This window comes from Schistocerca piceifrons, chromosome 5 (assembly GCF_021461385.2).
Source record: "Schistocerca piceifrons isolate TAMUIC-IGC-003096 chromosome 5, iqSchPice1.1, whole genome shotgun sequence".
Lineage (NCBI taxonomy): Eukaryota > Metazoa > Arthropoda > Insecta > Orthoptera > Acrididae > Schistocerca > Schistocerca piceifrons.
This window is the reverse complement of record NC_060142.1, coordinates 588067821-588086970: the sequence shown is the minus strand read 5'-3', so window position 1 is coordinate 588086970 and position 19150 is coordinate 588067821. Positions and strand designations below refer to the sequence as shown.

Here is a 19150-nt window from a genome sequence, read left to right as displayed (position 1 = left end):
CTGCCATTATAGGCTTTGCACAGATAGCGGTGATCTCCACATATGATTTATATATTTTTTGCACCAAAAATCCCTGTTTGTTTTTACTATGAAACCAGTCAGTCTTATCAAAATGAGTTTTGAATAGTTTCTTTTCCTTACATGTGAGCAGTCCACAATGAAGCTCCGAATATTATATGAAAGTTATTGTTTCTAAACCAAAATTAGACCTTTCCTTTTTGCACAATTTTTTAGTAATTTCTCCTCATACAGTGAGACTGGCACTTGCTCTTAATGATCAGATTAAAATATTGTGCAGTCATGGATGCTTATCTATTGTGAAATGAACTTACCCTTTTTTCAGTTAATAAAAAAATGTGTAGTACGCTGCAAGGAGAATTATTCTAGGAAACAGAACAAGAATGCAGTTCTGGAGAAAAGTATCAAAGTTAGAGTATCATAACCATGGAATAAATAGTGTCTACATTGAAAGTTAAATGGGGTCTGTGATTATACTTAATAAAACAAAATATTTTTGTTGTTGTTGATTTTGTGATGATTTCATAACAGATTATGGCAGCAACACTAAATGGCGAGTGGTGGAGAGCTGTCACAGCCATAAGATTCCTCTGGTTTGCACATATTTTACTAGAATCGAATCAGACTACAGGCAATCATAGCTTTTGCATCATCTGTAGACAATGCACATGAAGCACCAGATAGTGCCTGCACTATCAGTAGCAAGATGGTTGTGCTCATGTGGGCATGATGAAAGCTAAAGAAAATGTATGGTGTTTTTGTGATCCTCTAAAGGGCAGAAGTCCATGTTCAACATCTTAAAATACACACACCAAAAAAAGTTTTGCATCACCCCAGATCCCAGAACTCCTGAAGACAGATGTTGACTGTGGATATTGTATCACAGACACAGTCCCTTTGCCTGTTCAGAGATGTCACTAAACCCATCCAAAGATGTAAACAACCATGCGTGAGCAGCGCCTATTAGATGGAGGGGGTCCGACAGCCGATCAGTTCCAGTCATTCCACCAAGGAAGGAGGTACATGCAGCGCAGTACACATGGGCCCAACAACATGCTGAATGGACAGCTCAGGATTGGCATCAAGTTCTCTTCACCGATGTCGCATATGCCTTCAACCAGACAATTGTCGGAGACGTGTTTGGAGGCAACCTGGTTAGGCTGAATGCCTTAGACACACTGTCCAGTGAGTGCAGCAAGTTGGAGGTTTCTTTATGTTTTGGAGTGGTATTATGTGGGGCTGACATATGCCACTGATGGTCATTGAAGGTGCTGTAACAGCTGTACGATACGTGAATGCCATCCTCCGACCGATAGTACAACAATATTGGCGAGGCATTCATCTTCATGGACGACAATTTGCACTCCCATCGTACACATCTTGTGAATGACTTCCTTCAGGATAATGACATCGCTTGACTAAAGTGGCCAGCATGTCCCCAGACATGAACCCTATCGAACATGCCTAGGTTAGATTGAAAAGGGCTGTTTACGGACGACGTGATGCACCAACTATTCTGAGGGATCTATACCGAATCGCTGTTGAGGAGTGGAACAATCTGGGCCAACAGTGCCTTGATGAACTTGTGGATAGTGTGCCACGATGAATACAGGCATGCATCAATGCTGGAGAATGTGCTACTGGGTATTAGAGGTACCAGTGTGTACAACAATCTGGACCACCACCTCTGAAGGTCTTGCTGTATGGTGGTACAACATGCAATGTGTGGTTTTCCTGAGCAATAAAAAGGGAAGGGCAGAAATGATGTTTATGTTGATTTTTATTCCAGTTTTCTGTGCAGGTTATGGAACTCTCAGAACCAATGTGATGCAAAACTTTTTTTGATGTGTGTACATTGTGTTAACATCATGAACACAAGGTGTCAGTTTAGTGTAGACAGTTCAATAGCAGCAGGATAAAAATAAATGATGAGCAGTAATGTTTGTTGGAGCAAATAACCTAGTTAACATGGACCAGAAAAGGTCAGATAGAGGAAAAAATTGTGTAGTCACAAATTTTTGTACAGTGGTAGAAATGAGTGTCATGAACAACATACTAAAAATCCTCACTGGTGGGGAGTGAGCATGGAGGCTTTAGTGAAAATGTTTCCCAGTGCAGATTTAAACTACATTCAATTTCCTACCAAAAAACATTCTGTTCACTTTTTCTCCAGGACTAGGAGACATTCCAGGTGAAGGGAAAATCACAATTATTATAAATAGTGTTTTAATGGTATAAAATTACTGTTAATCAAAGTGGATTAAGAACAAATACTAAATGTGAGTACCCTGTCTAAGTGCAGCAGAAACAAAAATAACTCCACTATATAAACATGAGCTCAATAAGAGAGCTGGACAAGAAATATTGGGGAGGTATAGCCTGTCAGCAAATTGCAAAGCAAGCAGTACTCGTAGGAGGGGGGTGGGGGTGGGGGGGTGGGGGGGGGGGGAGAGCTTATCCCAGAAGAATGCTAAAGTTGCCATACAGGATGAGGAAGGATCAGTTTCCTCTTTTGCAGAGATTTACATAGATTCTATCCATATGAGTTACAATTATTAGTAACTTAAATCTGTATTCCTTATAGTGTTAATGGACTTTGAAGAAAACAAACATCCACTGGGCATATCTGTGCACTACATCACCAGTAACTCAGGAGACATACTGTGGACAGTTGGTATAACTTCATCAAACACACTGTATGTTGCCCCTTATGACACAGGGCAGATCAAGTGGGAAACTACCAGCTCACTGTTCAGTTTGCAGACTAATGAAGGAGAGAAGTGCATGACCACAATTTGGTCACCTACCTTCCCTCATAGTTTAAGTCTCTGTCCCACTCCTAACATCCTGTTACAAACCCAGAACACAATCTATCCCTTAATAAAGATCTACTGCACTTAGATGTGGCACTCATATTTACTATTTATTCATTGACACTTTATTTAACAGTAATTTTATACAATTAAACCATTATTTTTAATAATTTACAGTTTTTCCAACACTTGTCCTAGAGAAAAACTGAATATAACCTTTTTTGTATGAAATTTAATGAAGTTTAAATTCACACTGGGAAATATTTTCACCAGAGGCCATAGTTTTCAAGATACTCAAGACAAACAAAAGTCACTTTTAAATGTCCCTCTCACCCATGTTCGTGTCACACAGATGGTTATTTTTAGTATGTTGTTAATGACACTCCCTCCTACCACTGTATACAAATTTGCGACTACATGGTTTTTTCCCTAGTTTTCCTTCTTTGACTGGGCTAAAATGTGCTGTATATAAGTGTGAATTTCATATGGACATATCACTTGCCCTAAAAATATCTCTTTGGTGCCAAGTTCGTCTGAGCAGTGTGCAGATACCATCTTGGCTGCTGGAAGTCATGTTCATGCTGCTTACCATGGCAACTCACAAAACATCAGAGGGTCAAGCTTTGATTAGATATCAAGCACTCGATGCAGTTTCACGAGAAATGAGCAATGTTACTGAAATGCATCATTACATGCATTTAAATGTAGCCTGACCATGTATCACCACCGACAAATCCTAATAAACATAGCTACCCATCCCCAAACCCTCCTCCTTTTTCCAGTCTCTACCCACTCCACCTGACACAGCCATCCCATTCCACCCGCCAAACTGCAATTTCAGCATGAAGTGTCCAGCTGGCACAATGTAGGTTTACAGGTGTGTGTGTATTTCTGCTGTTGTTCATGAAAGGGTTTCTTCCAAAAGCTACCCCAGTCTTCATTGTTTTTTGTCAACCTGTTTATGACACAACTCTTCTGCTATTCGGCTAGTGGTCTGCTTTACTTGTAAATCATTACAAAGACAAATTTTATGTATGTGATTTAGAAACGAATTTTCTCCCCAAAGGAATATAGCAACAAAGAAATGCTTCTGCTCTATTTCTTCACAACAAGTGACAATGGACCATATATTATTGGGACAGACTGACCCAGTTATGGGAGGTAATCCGCAGAGATTTGTCTGCATTTCTCTCAACAGGTGTCGCATTACTGAATATATCAAACATAGGAGTTATCTGGACCTTTGAATGGGAGGTTCTAGACCATCCTGTCTCAAACTCCAATGTGCCACACAATGAAACTTCCTGGTAGATTTAAACTTTGTTACCAGAATGGAACTCAAACTGGAGGTCCTTCCTGCCAGGAGTGTTAGTCCTGAAAGTTATGCTGAAGAAATTCTGTGAAGTTCGGAAATTAGGAGATGAGGTACTGGCACAAATCCAGCCGTGAGAACAGTTCACGAGTTGTGCTTTACTATCTCATTTGGTACAGCACTTACCTGCACACAGTTTTAATCTTCCAAGAAGTTTCACAGCAGTGCACACTCCTCTGCAGAGTGAAAAATCAGTTTGGATGTTACTCAGTATTTAGTTATCTTCACACCTGCAAAGTGTGTGATGGGAGGTAATTTACAACTTGAGTTTTCTGACTATGTGCAATTGGATAGCTATTTTTCTCTCATTACATTTATGTAGTTGACAGGGAATGGCAAAAAAATTGTGACAAGCCAAGCCATAACTGTGCTCAGACATTGTACTTTCATCGGAAAGTAGGGAGCCAGGTCTGAGGCTTGAAATGTCACTCAACTTTTAACTTGTTATGTATAAATAAACGATTACAACCTGAGCAGATATTCTGAATATTGTGGCTTAATGTTGATATCTTTTAGGTACATGTGGATACTCTGTACACTGATGGTACAAATTTTATGAATATGTTGCAACTTCATGATTACCAGAATTATACTACAATTCTTCAGTACAAGTGGCTTCCCCATGGAAGCTTATTTATCAAATAACTGTTCTACATATATTACCGAAAGTGCTGAACATAGCATTAATATGCAAAACTTAAGTACACTGTAATATTACCCACTCAAAGAGCTCATATAAATTTTGTAGTGTGTTGAATAAAATGTTTCATTGTGTTGTACTAACTTCACAGTAACTGATTAAAAAAAAAAAAAGTAGTACATGTTAATTTTGTTCCAACATTACATGACTGCTTGCATGTACTAACTAGGGGGGCAGTCACTCTTCTTTGTAGTTTTCACACTGACATTGCTTGTTGTGCTGTTCACTAAAATAGTTTTAAATGTTTCACCCACCATTTCAAAAAGTACTGTCAGAAACTGGTTACTCATTTAATTTTTGGGAAGGGTACTAAGTTAGTTCTGCTGGAGAATGGTTCCAGATTAACGTAGCATAAAGCTCTTTATTATTTTTAACAATAGTTAAAACATTCAAGGAGTAATCTGTGTCTGGAAGAACACTTTCCATTAATTAAAGTGTTGGCTCTCACATGTAATATCATATATTTTAACATTAAGTATTAGAATTAAAATTGTTTGATAAAAGAGATTTTCAAATCACGTCATTAACACATTGTTATGGCAAGTGGATGTCGGTGGATTCCTTTGGATCAAATGGCATCACAGCACCCACAAATAAGACATATTTTAACTAAAAATACTTTTGCTTCAATGTTTAACTAAAAATAAACAGCGATAATCGCTGTTACATTGAATCAATAAAAATAATCTGTTACATATTCATATGTATATATCTTTGGTATCATATTCACTTGCATCAGACACACAATGCACTGTGTAGAGATATCACAAAAGCACACAGCTACCATTTAACTATGCAACAGGGACTAAGAGTAGTGTGTAGTTCCTTACTGCTGCTGATAAAGCTTGGGCTTCTCTCCAGATGTGTAGAAAATGCAAGATATAAAACAATTTGTTTAATGCAGTATGAAATTTCTGTAAACAAACATTATGACAATGTTTCTGTCTCATCAAGATTTATATATAAGGTTCAAGAAGTCACAAAAATATAATATTTACACATGCTTAAAGTGAATGATATGTGTCATATTTAGATCAGTAACACTCATTACACATCTGAAATGTATTGCTTTACGGAAGCTTTGTATACAATCAAATAACAGCAAAAATGTAATTGAAGTTTGTATAATAAAGTGCACTTGGAAAGAAAACATCCATTTCATTCAGAGATATATTTATAACATAACCACTGCAAATAATAATAATGATAATAATAATTACAATGTATTGCTGTTAATTTAAATTATGGTAACTTGTTTTACTGACTATCTCATTTGATGCAGCACTATGGAGAAAGACATCTTATCAAAACATTTCTCTGCTTTTATGGATCATATTCTTTGACTAACAGCACATTCACATATACATTTATTACAGCTACTATAAATAATTGTTTCAGCCCTTATAATTAAGGTTAGATCATACAGAAATGCAATGTGATTTAAATATTACAGGTCTGGGAAAATGCCTACTTTAAAACCAAGTACTTCATTGTTTTGGCAAGAACTATAACAGAAGAAAGGATCCTCTACAAAAGTGATAAAAAGAAAACAGCTTCAAAAGACATCAAATCTTCTGCAGAAGCATATAGTTACTGTACCATACACTACGTCTAGATATAACAGTGAACTCTTGAAAGGCAGTATTTCTCCAAGGCAGTACAAAAGATCCAATAACCTCTGAAGCTTCACTTTCATTTTAACAGTTTTCGGTATATATTATGTGATGAAAATATGGAAAATCTGTTAATACTTTGAAACTCTCACTCTCACGAGCGTAGCACTCAACAACACTACGGCACAGCATAATCACACTCGTTATAGTTCGACCTCAACTAGTCTGCAGTTTCATGACAAACTGAAATTCCAAAGAAAAAATTTAAATTTTGAAAAAAGTGCATTTCTTGAACTAAATTATATCAGTCACGTGCCATATAATTGTTTCAGCCAACAAAAAAACAATGGACTTACTGAAACTTCCTTTCTTATGAATCCAACATGTAAACAATAATTCTGATATAAATGCACTAGGATTACAACAGGCAATTCTGATTACATAGTGGTGCTGTCATGAAATAACAGACTGTCTGCTCTGATACCGTGATTTGTTTCTGAAAATACATTCATTTAATGCTTTGTACCTCAAAATATATCATATATGAGAATAGAGTGTGTATTTATCCTATATGGCCATGTAAAATAATTTAAGACATCTATTAGTAAGTCCACAGAATATACATGTTATGAAACATCTTGTTATGAATGACAGATAACAATTACAGTAATATGTCTTAAATACACTTATAGCATCCAGTGAATTTATGATAATGTGAAGTAATATTAATGATATGTAACATTCAAGAAACATCATAAAAAAGTGTTTGAAAGAGATTAAACTTTATAATTGAAGGTAATATGGATCATCTGGGATCAGTATTGTACACAAAAATATGAAAGTAAGACATTAACATTCATATTCAGTAATGCAATGCCATGAATGTTATTTTATGCCCCTCTTTCAAGAGCTGTTTGATGAAAAAACATGAAAATAAAATGCACTATTAATCTTAGTGTATGGTTGAAGATATTGTCTATTCCACACTCACTGGACAGTTCATTAAACATTGAAAGAAAACATTATGTTGAAAATGATAATATTTTCTGTCCCTTTCGAGCATTTCTGAAATGTAATAGTCAACGTGAAACAACTCGTCATGTGACTTCAGTCTGAGATGAGGATGATGATGACAATAATAATAATGATAATAACATTAATACAAAAATAATGGTGATACTAATAATAACAGTAATAATAATAATGGTAATAATAATAATGGTGGTAGTGGTAGTAATAGTAATTTCTGGCATAACTAGGTAACTTCCATTTTCAATAAATGTAAATTCAATCACAAACAAAAATATTGCATTTTCACAAAACATTTACATTGTGCGTGAAGTCCAACTCGTCGATAGTATGTGCACAAATATTATACTCTTACTCGTTTAAATATATTTAGAATGTTAAAATTTGTGTTGTTGACATACTAAAAGGTTTAACATCATATCATTTCAGATCATATCACAATGCAGTACTGTCTCATCAAAGGTACTCAGGACGTCACATTCACAAGATGAATGAAACAGTTTTCATCACAGTCCACTAACAAAAGAGTTTTTTACTGTCCACAAAGTTAGCACAGTAGCTGCACATGGCATCATGTATATGAGGCAGAACAATGTTCTCTTAATCACAATTCTTCAAACACTGTAAGAAAGATGCACACATATCTTATGATGTGTGGCAGAAGGCATAAACATCTTCCATTACACAAAATGCTAAAAATCTGCACACATATATTTACAAACACAGATACTTTGATTCTTCTGACAGAACCAAAACCATCATTTCATTTCCCTCTCATATCATATATCAGCTCCTGTTCATGCTAATCTACTCTTCTTTCAGTCTCATCAGCAGCATCTATTCATAATTTCCTGTACACTGATCATGTATGCATGCACACACACACACACACACACACACACACACACACACACACACACACACACACACACACACACACACACACAGGTTGCTCATACATGTGCACTCACACACAGTCAACACAAATCGGCAAACATGTTCTTGTATTAACACATGACCTATGCATACATGATTATGTCCTTTTATGTGTGAGTGCAGACACATGTACATGTGAATGCAATAAGACACACACACATATTTATATATATATATATACACACACACACACACACGTGTGTGTGTTTGTGTGTGTGTATGTACAGATAATTGTTGCTGCAGATTGTTTCACTTTGTAAGAATCTTAGCTGGAGGCAAAAATGAAATCCATATGCACCAGACCAGCTGGGTTGCCACAGAATCTATAATGTAACTGGAGATTCCTTTGTTATCTATGTATCACACGAAATATTCACATCCAGAACAAGAAAAGAACATGAATGTGCCACTCTGAACTCATGAGCAACATGAAGACAGGTGCTCAATTTGTACAGCATTTCTCTTGCATCGAATCTCCAAGCAAATTCTTTCACATAATACACTTGCTTTAGACAACACAATAGGTTTGTTGCTAGAAGCAGTGCTGAGTTCTGACAACATTTGAGATGCAATAAAATGTCATTATTCAGTTCAAAATGGCAGGCTTGCCACAAACATATTTTCAATCAGTGGTGGAGCAGGAACAAGATCTTCCAGCTTCAGATAGAAAATCCTCTGGAGCCCCTGTACACTCAGTGATCGAAGCTCAGGAAGTTTCCCAAGCAAGCGGGAGAAGTAATGTGGCTTGCGTTGAGCTTCAGCATTGTATGTGACATGGTCCCTGAGTGAACTTATAATCTTCATTTGCAGTTGCTCTACTTTATGTGGTTCTTTCAGACCATGCCGTTCTGTAAACAAAAAGAACAAAATGTTTACATTTCATCTTTTTTTTACAACAAGACTATTAATACATATGGGAAAACAAACTAGAAAAAAATTTCTGCAGTTAGAGTAGATGTGCTTCTTCCCATAGCTGTTTGTCCTACAGCAAAACAGAGCAATCAGTCTTATTAAAATACCTGTACTTACATAAATTTTGCAGTATATAAAGATTTTCAGCTTTCATTCACTTGCCTCAAATGATTTGGTAATTTAGATAAACTACTCTGCTGAAGTCCGTGCACATATATAAATGAACAAACAGCCCTCACCAGTGCAATTTGACCTGGCATGCAATGTGTTTAATACCACGGCCTGTGGTGTCCCTTGTGCATGTATTCCAATGTCTTGAGTTTGGAGGTTAGGGACCGAGATGGGATTGGTAGCAGGACATTTCTCCTGTTCAGAGCACTGGAGCAATGTTCCACCTGATATCCAACAGAAGTCTCTACTCTTCCTCCTGCTGCTGAACTTTACCAATAAGGCAATTGTTCTTTGCTGACTTATCCCATACCTAATTGTACCTTTCACAAAAAATGTTCCGAAAGAACTCATAAAGTAAAGTACAACGTTTTAAAATCGTCTATCAGTTATTGCTCCAACGTAACTCACAGATTTCTAAACAGATGTATACAAATACGATCATGTAACTGTCTTCGTGAACCTAAAAGAACAACAAGAGGCAGGTAACCATCAATGATAGACAAAAGTTTGTCATTTCATATTCATTGCAAATATTGTATGAATACTTAGACCAGCTTTCTTTTTTTTATATGTGGATGCCACATCACAAGAGCTTCTTTAAATTACATGATATTCTTTATTACCTTGATTTGGTGCAGTAATTAGTTGTACAATTTTTCCTGTTAGTAATGGCATGACTGCCTGTGGTTGCTTGTGTATACTCACTATGCAGCTCGCTGTTTTCCTCGTATTATATGTATGTATGTAAACATTGGCTGGTTTTGCATATAAGTAAAATTCTTTGTGAAAGACATGTTATTGAGAAACAATGTCTTGTACACATTTAAATCATCCTGTAATTCATTTCTTAACTATTATACCCCCAGGCAGGCTAGATCTACATCTACATCTACATTTATACTCCGCAAGCCACCCAACGGTGTGTGGCGGAGGGCACTTTACGTGCCACTGTCATTACCTCCCTTTTCTGTTCCAGTCGCGTATGGTTCGTGGGAAGAATGGCTGTCTGAAAGCCTCCGTGCGCACTCGAATCTCTCTAATTTTACATTCGTGATCTCCTCGGGAGGTATAAGTAGGGGGAAGCAATATATTCGATACCTCATCCAGAAACGCACCCTCTCGAAACCTGGCGAGCAAGCTACACCACGATGCAGAGCGCCTCTCTGAGATTCCTCAATTAATAACATAACAACTTAACAGTGATTCTATTTGTGTATATGAGACCTGTGCTTCCACTAACGTAACTGCTGTGTTGCGGTCCTGGTGGTATTTTGACACAAATTGATTGAGGAAGCTTGTAACTTATCCCATTTTACAGGTGATGTGAAATTTAGTGGTATTGCAGCTTCGAATCTTTACCAGATAATGCTATGACAGGACTTAAAGAATGTGTTCACTTCCAACATATTTAGATACACAGTGATTGTATTTTCTGTGTTTATGGCGAGACTGTTGGAGAGCCTTTATGCAGTATATGATTCACATTCTCATTATCGAAGTCCCCAACAATTTCTCCTGATCACTACGTTGGTGTCACCTGCAATTTGAAAGCATTTTTGGAATGATGTGGAGGATTCAGAGTCATTTGTAAAAAGTTGCAAGAACAGATCATAAATTGAACCTTAGTGAATACCATTTTGTTTAGTGGTACAGGTGTGCATTCCTTCCCTAAAAGTGACTTCCACTATTTGTTGTCTGATCTATAGTTAACAATGTTCATTTTCATACTTGGAAATGGAATTAAGTCCCATGCTTCTTGACAGAGTGTAGGGGAACGATGCAGGAGACCCACACTGCTGTACTAGGCAAGATCCTAATAGAGGTGGTTTGCCGTTGCCTCCCTCCGACTGTAATGGGGATGAATCATAATGATGATGATGATGATCATGATGATGATGACACAAAAACACCCAGTCATGTCGGGGCAGTCCGACCCCAGTAGCTGAATGGTCAGGTGACAGAATGTCAATCCTGAGGGCCAGGGTTCGATTCCCGGCTGGGACAGAGATTTTCTCCGCTCAGGGACTGGGTGTTGTGTTGTCCTAATCATCATCATTTCATCCCCATCAACGCGCAATACTGTATACCACTCTTGTCGTCCAACATCAAAACACTGGGCCACAACATTCCTTACCTCCATTGCACTGCACCCATACAGATGACTTTTCCGACTTTTCAAGTCGCCGAAGTGGCGTCAAATCGAAAGACTTGCACCAGATGAACAGTCTACCCGACGGGAGGCCCTAGTCACACGACATTATTATTATGTCGGTGCAGGTGAAAATCCCTCATCCGTGCTCGGACTGCAAGAATGCTACTGCAAGACCACGAGCTGCGGATATTTTCATACTTACTTATTCTTATTCTGAAAGTGACAAATTATGGTTTATAACATAAAAAAGCCTGTGTGACATCCAAAAATATAACCCTAACTGCGATTTTCGGTCAAAATCCACTTTTTTTGAGTCAGTTCAGTCATTTCTCTTCATAGCCTTTTAGTATCCTTATTACTCAACACTTACATTTTAAATTGTTTTTGAAACATTATAGAATTCTTTCTTCTTTTATATTGTCATGAAAAGCAATGAATTTATGCAGCTCCACCAAACCAAATACAGATCATATTCTTCTGGTTGTTGATAATTTCCGTGCAGTCAAAATGGAGTTTTATATTCTGGGACAAAAGTCTAAAACAGGTTAGCAGTGGACATCAGGCAGGAAATTGGAAACCTACATCTTCTTCCAAAGTAACTTGGAGTATGCGGCAAAAAATACATCTCCTTTTACCAGTTTTCCAGTTCCATTCACAAACAGAGTTTGGGAAGAAGGACTGCTTAAACACCTCAATGTGTGCTATAATTAGACTAATATTGTATTCGCAATACCTATGGGAATGATACATAGGGGACTGTTGGATATTCCTAGATTCATGACTTGAAGTTTGTTTTAGAAACTTTCAAAATTGGCCTTCATGCGATATTGTCTATCTTTATGTGTCTGCCAATTGAACTCTTTCAGCATTTTCGTGACACTCTCCCATGGATCAATCAATCGCGTGAACATTTTCGCTGCCTTTATTTGTATCTGTTCGATTTCCTCCATTAGTTCTATTTGATATGGGCCCTGTATCAATATTCTGCCACCTGGTTTATCTATGACTGAGAACGTTCCATTTCATATCTCTATGAAACATTATACCCATGTATTTCTATCTGAACAGTCAAAGCGAGTTGCTAGTCTTTGCATTGCTTTAAAATAAATCTTATCAAAATATGACCATATTTGTGAAGCTTTTTTCAGACAATATTTCACTATTGATAACTGCATCATCAGTGACTGGTCTGGCTACTCCTTCTGCAATATATCTCTGTATTTGGACTCAGGAATTACCTGTTTTTCTCTTAGCGAGCATATACAAAGTAATCTAGAAACATTTACCATAATTATCAGTTTCAGTAGATCAGCAAGTCATAATTTGTTGTTAGTAGTGTATATTTTGCAGCAGTGGCCAGCAGAGGTTACTTAAAAATGTAATCACGACACTGACAGTTATTTTTAGGCAATATGAAATATCACAAATCTATAAATCAACAGTAACACTTTCAAGCAGGTAGATGTTATTGGCAAATAACGAAATACTCATTTGTCAGTATTATCATTGTACATAGAGTAGGATTGTTTTCTTCACTGACAGCCGGAGCAAGCCAGCACTGACACTAAGGGATATATACCGATGCAGTAGGTACAACTATTTTGCTGATGAATTCTTCTCCGGTTATCAGCCGAGTGGTGGCGTTGTCTTGTTGCAATGTTTCAATGAGTTTTGTACCCATCATCTTCTGGCCAGAAGATGACGGGTACAAAACTTATTGAAGCATTGCGACAAGATGACGCCACCTCTCTGCTGATAACTCGAGAAGAATTCATCAGTGGAATACGCCGAGAAAGACTGAAATCACATGTACAACTATTTAATTTTTTCATATTCCAGTAGTACACGATGACAGATATCTGCAGTCTCGATGAAAACAACTGAGTAAAATGAAACTTGACATATGCTCATAAGAGATGCAATGTGGGAAAGTGGCTCATCTACTTCAGATAGCCTATGAACTTTATGAAAGGACTCAAGCTTGGTGTTTTTTGAGCTGTTCCTATGCTCTGGCATTGGGTATTCTTCAAAACTTTAAAAAAATATGATAATATGAGGAAATGCAGATACATGTGTATTATGATCTGCAGACAAAGACAATGGAAAGCTTCGGAATGAAAGCTCTCTATATACAGTGCAACCAGTCCTTAGATTATTGTTATGCCATACACCATACTTATTCCTTCTGAGCACCAGTCTTACAAGCTCGATGTTGTGTCTCTACTGTGTGTGGAAAGGGGGAAAATGAACATACGTTTCTGGCTGAGACACGCTGCTTGTCAACCTGTGGCATGTTTCCAAATAAATCGGTTTTTACAGTACTACCCATGAGAGGTAAAACAAAATGATAAATGTGAAGCTTAGTCCTACTGTTAGAAATGGAAGCCTGTGAATTTTACGATTGGAATCATGATTTTTTTGTGAAGTGGTAAATGAAAAAACTGTGTTAAGTCAGTTGTAATGATCGAGACGTGGTAAGTTTAAACAAAAAACCATCTACTATTTCGTGCCAGACTTGACTGTTAAGTTTCAGAACGAGAATTCGAAAATACTAAATCCTTTTTCACTCAAAGTTAATCAATTCTAAGTACAAATTTTTAAGGATATCTGTGCTTCTTTGCCAGCACGAGCTCTGTGGAGTCGAATGACGTACGCGGTGATAATAATAATAATTATAATACGAACAAATAATAGTACATCAACTCACCTGTGACCAAAGTGAGTGCACAAAGGCAAGCAAAAGCAGAGATGTCAATATCCATAGCATGTAAGGACTGACAGAACTCCATAATTGCATGCAGCCAGTCTCCGAAACTTCGCTGGCATTGTTGCTTGTCAAGCACAACTCCATTGCAAAAAGTCAGCTTCGTGTCATCTGGCCGTGTTCTACAAAACATACGAATTAATTAGTAGCATTCGATAATTTCCACAGAACAGTCGCATTCAATAGTTTTAAGAGGCATCTCATCAATTGTGATATCTTACAATACATGGCGGAGTGTTTAAAACATAGTCCAGAGAATATACAAGACTGCGAGAGGTATGTCAGTTTTTCCTGATATAAAAATTGATGTAAGTGATACAGATTTATTATATTAAAACCATATTCGCAAAGCGTACTTCGGTGTAACTGCTTTGTGAACAGGCTTCACTGTGGAAACCGCAGAACAGATATGGTAAAATGAAATGTTTTTGATGCATCGAATGAACCGCACTCTTCAAAATTTATGTTTTGTGATTAATTGTCTTATTTCTGTAGTTAGGACACTAAGAAGTTTGTATTTTATTGCAGCTGTATATGAAGACTGGTGGAAGTCTTCCGTGTTGCGGAACTTATTAATTCGGTCTCACGGATTCATTTACTCGCGCATTAAGTTTGAACAAGCGAGGGAATATTGCAACATAGCGTGTGTCATAAAATACTCAAGGTATGTACATAAAATAATTGGAAAAAGGACGAGAGATTAATGTACCATCGGCAATGAGGCCATTAGAGACGCTCAGATTGGGGAACGACGGGGAAATCTCCAGTGCCCGTTTTGAAAGGCACCATCCCGGCATTTGCCTTAAGCTATTTAGGAAAGTTGCAGAAAACCCACATCCTTATGGCCGTAAGGAGATTTGAGCCGTTGATCTCCTCGAACGCGAGTAAAATAACTGGACGAACATCCGAATGATTATCATGTTTTGCATTGTAAATAATGAGTTTTCCTGCACGTGGCGTTCGACAGTATTGATTATAAAATGATTGATATCAGTTTTGTGAATAGCTGAACCTTAAAAAATCTTTGAGTATCTCTTAGTGATGCAATAAGGATGTTATTAATCCCATTGTTGGGAGTATTTTTATTGTATTTGCTGGCTTAGAGTTGATTGAAGAATAACGTACCAGTTCTACAGCTGACGTATCAATACAATACTGTAGAAGGACGGTGGGTAAGCTTGTGCCACCCTCCCACACTACTACTGAACAGCAGTAGCCCGCGTGCTCGGTGGCTTTTGAATGCGGCTCACAGCATGCCCAAAAAAAGTGCTAAAGTATGCGTGTTGGATAGGCTTAAGTGGAGAGCTGCGTTAAACCATCTTTGGACTGAAGACTCTTCAACAACAGCATGATGTTGTCAAGTCATATTAGTTTTAATGCAGAAAATTAGCACATTTATTTGAACTTTGTGCTCAGGTTTGTGAAGATCGCGGTTTCATATATTCCGTAATAAATCTAACGCATTTAGACCCCATTGCTATTGCATATTTCACTGTGTGTTCTTTTCTTCCGCCGTACAAATTTTTAGGATTGTCTTTCGATCCTCACCAACTATTACGCAGTCTGATTGGCAAAAAAGGAGTGAAGTGCCATGCAGTCACAAAAATCTTTGACTGTTTCTCCAATGAACATACAATAAAATAATTGCCAAAATTACGTCTGTCTGTATTTATTTTCTTCAAGTCACCATATATTTTAGCGCTTGTTCAATTCAAGCACACTGTATAACTATATTACCACAGGGACAAATAGAAACCATAGGAAAATTGAAACTTAGTACGTGTATTTTAAGTAAATATTCTCCGGAGAAAGTAGAAACAACCTTAATTTTTCACATGCAATTGTTTATTTGGAAGCGATGGAAAAGGCTGGTCTCCAATGGTATAGTTCTACGAATGAACAATACGGACAAAAGTAACTAATATTGGAATATATTGTCGACCAATATTTGCACAGATGATATGAGAAAATCCGATGCTTGTTAGACCGTAACACGGCTAGCGGCAGGTACGTCAAAACGCACTAAATTCAAATGGTTCAATTGGCTCTGAGCACTCTTGGACTTAACATCTGAGGTCATCAGACCCCTACAACTTAGAACTACTTAAACCTAACTAACCTAAGGACATCACACACATCCATGGCCGAGGCAGGATTCAAACCTACGACCGTAGCAGTCGCGCGGTTCCGGACTGAAACCCCAAGAACCGCTCGGCCACCGCGGCCGGCCGCGCACGAAATCAGTGATTTTGCTTTTACAGCGGGTTAGAAACGAAGGAATGCCACGAAGCGGTAGTCCCACAGAACATTTGCTAATGTTTACCTGTGTGCTAGACGCAGAACGAAGAGCTCTAAGGAAGCGGACTGGAAGAGCAGTTCCTGGTCCTCGCGGCACAAGTCCGTGAAGCCGGGGATTTTATCTGCGAAGGCGCGTATCACGTCGACGGACGTCGTCAATAGGTTGTAGAACTGCTGCACCTTCTCTGCCTCGCTGATCACTGGTTCCGTCGGCGACGGTTCACGGTACTGTAAAACAAACGCCGGACGTTGTTACGGTACTCTTTGAGGAAAGCAGCGAGCATCTGACAAATACATAGGACACTGTTTTAATTCTGGAATCTTCCACAAGGATTGTCTCATAATTTTAGAAGGCATCAATGTGTAATTAGAATACTAAGTTACTTGCAGAAGTGTTGTTGCTATACTGGAGTCATGATCGCACGAGTAGGTGCAAATTTCCGCCCACCATCCTGCTTTACACTTTCTTTGACTTCCTGGAGTCACATCCTTTAATGTGGCCGCTAACTATTGCGTTACCCGTTTCGTTCTTAAGTCAGTAAATGTATTGAAGAAGGTGAAAAATTAATTAGTTGCAATTATGTTCGTTAGTAAAAATGAAAGGATTGTCACTAGATGTCTGAGGCCTCCTCCGTGTACAAAGTTTACCCACTTGCGGCCATAACGCCACCGACAATCAGACGAAGCGTAATCAGTGAAACAGATAGGAAAAAAGAGCAGACTGACCCACGGCAGTTAATATACAACAACAAACAGTTCCAACTCATCTTAAGTCAAGGGAGACAGTACAGTACCACTATAAGGCCGGCCTGAGACCCATCGGGTATCTTCATGATTGAATTCTTTGCAAAATACGAATCTGCAGCGCAAAGAGGAAATTGCACAAGGGCAGCAACTACAATGTAGCACGTGGGGAGCAGTGAATAAATTGAGTCATAAAATGCAAAATAAACATGGTTAAGTGGGGCTACTCTGAAGATGACCACTGTGAATGCAGAGAACCACAGACGATCGGACATTTGCTCTTGTGCCCAAGGATGGAGTTTCTTTTCAAAGCGGAAGATCTTTTTTTTCCAACGAGAAGGCCGTTATAGCTGTTGAGTTTTGTATGAAGAACTTCGACCTGTATCTACCGTTGCCTTCAGTATTGTTGACAAACCAACGGAAAACCGCTTGCAGCAATAGTCGATCATTGTCTAGACGAAACTGGTGACGGCATTGAAAAACGCTCTTAAATGTTTCGAAAAATATAAAAATAAAAGAACGTAAGTCTATCAGTTTATTTCCAAACATGTCCCTTTTTACAAACGTCGGTAATAAAACGTTGGTATTTCATACTGAAGACAGAGGTAACTCATAACCACTGATTCGCAGTTATTACGCAAACGGCTCTTTTACGGACCTATGTTTACTGGAACGTTTTTCCTTTTGTTTCCGTATATTTTCGCCCTCATTAATCAAGATAGATCCCATGCTGGGGAAAGGCCGTAGGTGAACCATAGAGTATATACAGAGTGAATCGCCTAAAACTTGCACCACACATATTGCGGAAATGGAAAGTGCTATTGATGTGCGGTTTTCAATGAACGAATTGGTAGTCAGGGACGCGTGTTGTTAGCCAGTCAACAAATTCTAATAATACTTAGAAAGTGTATTTTTGTGCAAACATACACTCTTGAATGGTATAATACATATTGACAGTAACAAAATAAAAGTGGGGTAAATTTGGATGTCAGTGTTATTTGCTGCAGGATTCTACTGGGAGTCCTTTGCAAGACATCGTATTTTGGAAAGTTCCCACACTGGCACATAATATCTGTGGTAGCACATACTAAAGAACAACACAGACTCATACACTAGTTATGTGCCTTGACAAGTAACGAGACAATTGACCATCAGAGGTTGTGTTCAAAATGACCAGCAGCTGCAGTACGCGCTTCCAGTCTGGCGTTGAACGACTGCTGTACACGTGCTACCATTTCAGCGGAGATCGCCGTGCAGGCTGCCGTAATACGTCGCTGTGTATCATCGCGTGTTGTTGGTATGCCCTTCTAGGCAGCATCTTTTAGCTTTACCCACAGAGAAAAGATTACAGGCGTCAAAACCGGGGAACGGGCAGGCCATGGTACAGTTTCTCTGCGCCCAGTCCAACAATTTGGAAACAATTCGTGAAGACATGCTGTAGTACTTCGTGCTCCACGGGCTGCACAGCCGTCGTGATACCACACGTTCCTCCTAGTCTGCAGAGTCTTTTAGCATCCGTGGATGATCTCTTAGGAGGCAGCAATACTTGTGCACGTTCAGTGTTCGTCTACTACGGACCTATGAGCTGATGTTTCACTATCTCACACTACACGTCTGCACACCATGAA

At 38.3% G+C, this 19150-nt stretch overlaps 1 protein-coding gene across 2 annotated transcripts in view; it reads right to left on the bottom strand.

The window, feature by feature from the left end:
* Positions 1-5237: 5237 nt before the first annotated feature.
* Positions 5238-19150, bottom strand: part of LOC124798401 (probable nuclear hormone receptor HR38) — an 82172-nt gene continuing 68259 nt past the window's right edge. For both annotated transcript variants that reach the window (XM_047261788.1, XM_047261789.1), the window contains exons 6-8: positions 16804-17006; positions 14424-14602; positions 5238-9329 (exon numbers count right to left, since the gene is read on the bottom strand). In XM_047261788.1, the coding sequence (XP_047117744.1) occupies positions 9073-9329; positions 14424-14602; positions 16804-17006 (639 nt within the window). In that variant the 3' untranslated portion in view covers positions 5238-9072. The remainder of the gene's footprint in view (positions 9330-14423; positions 14603-16803; positions 17007-19150) is intronic.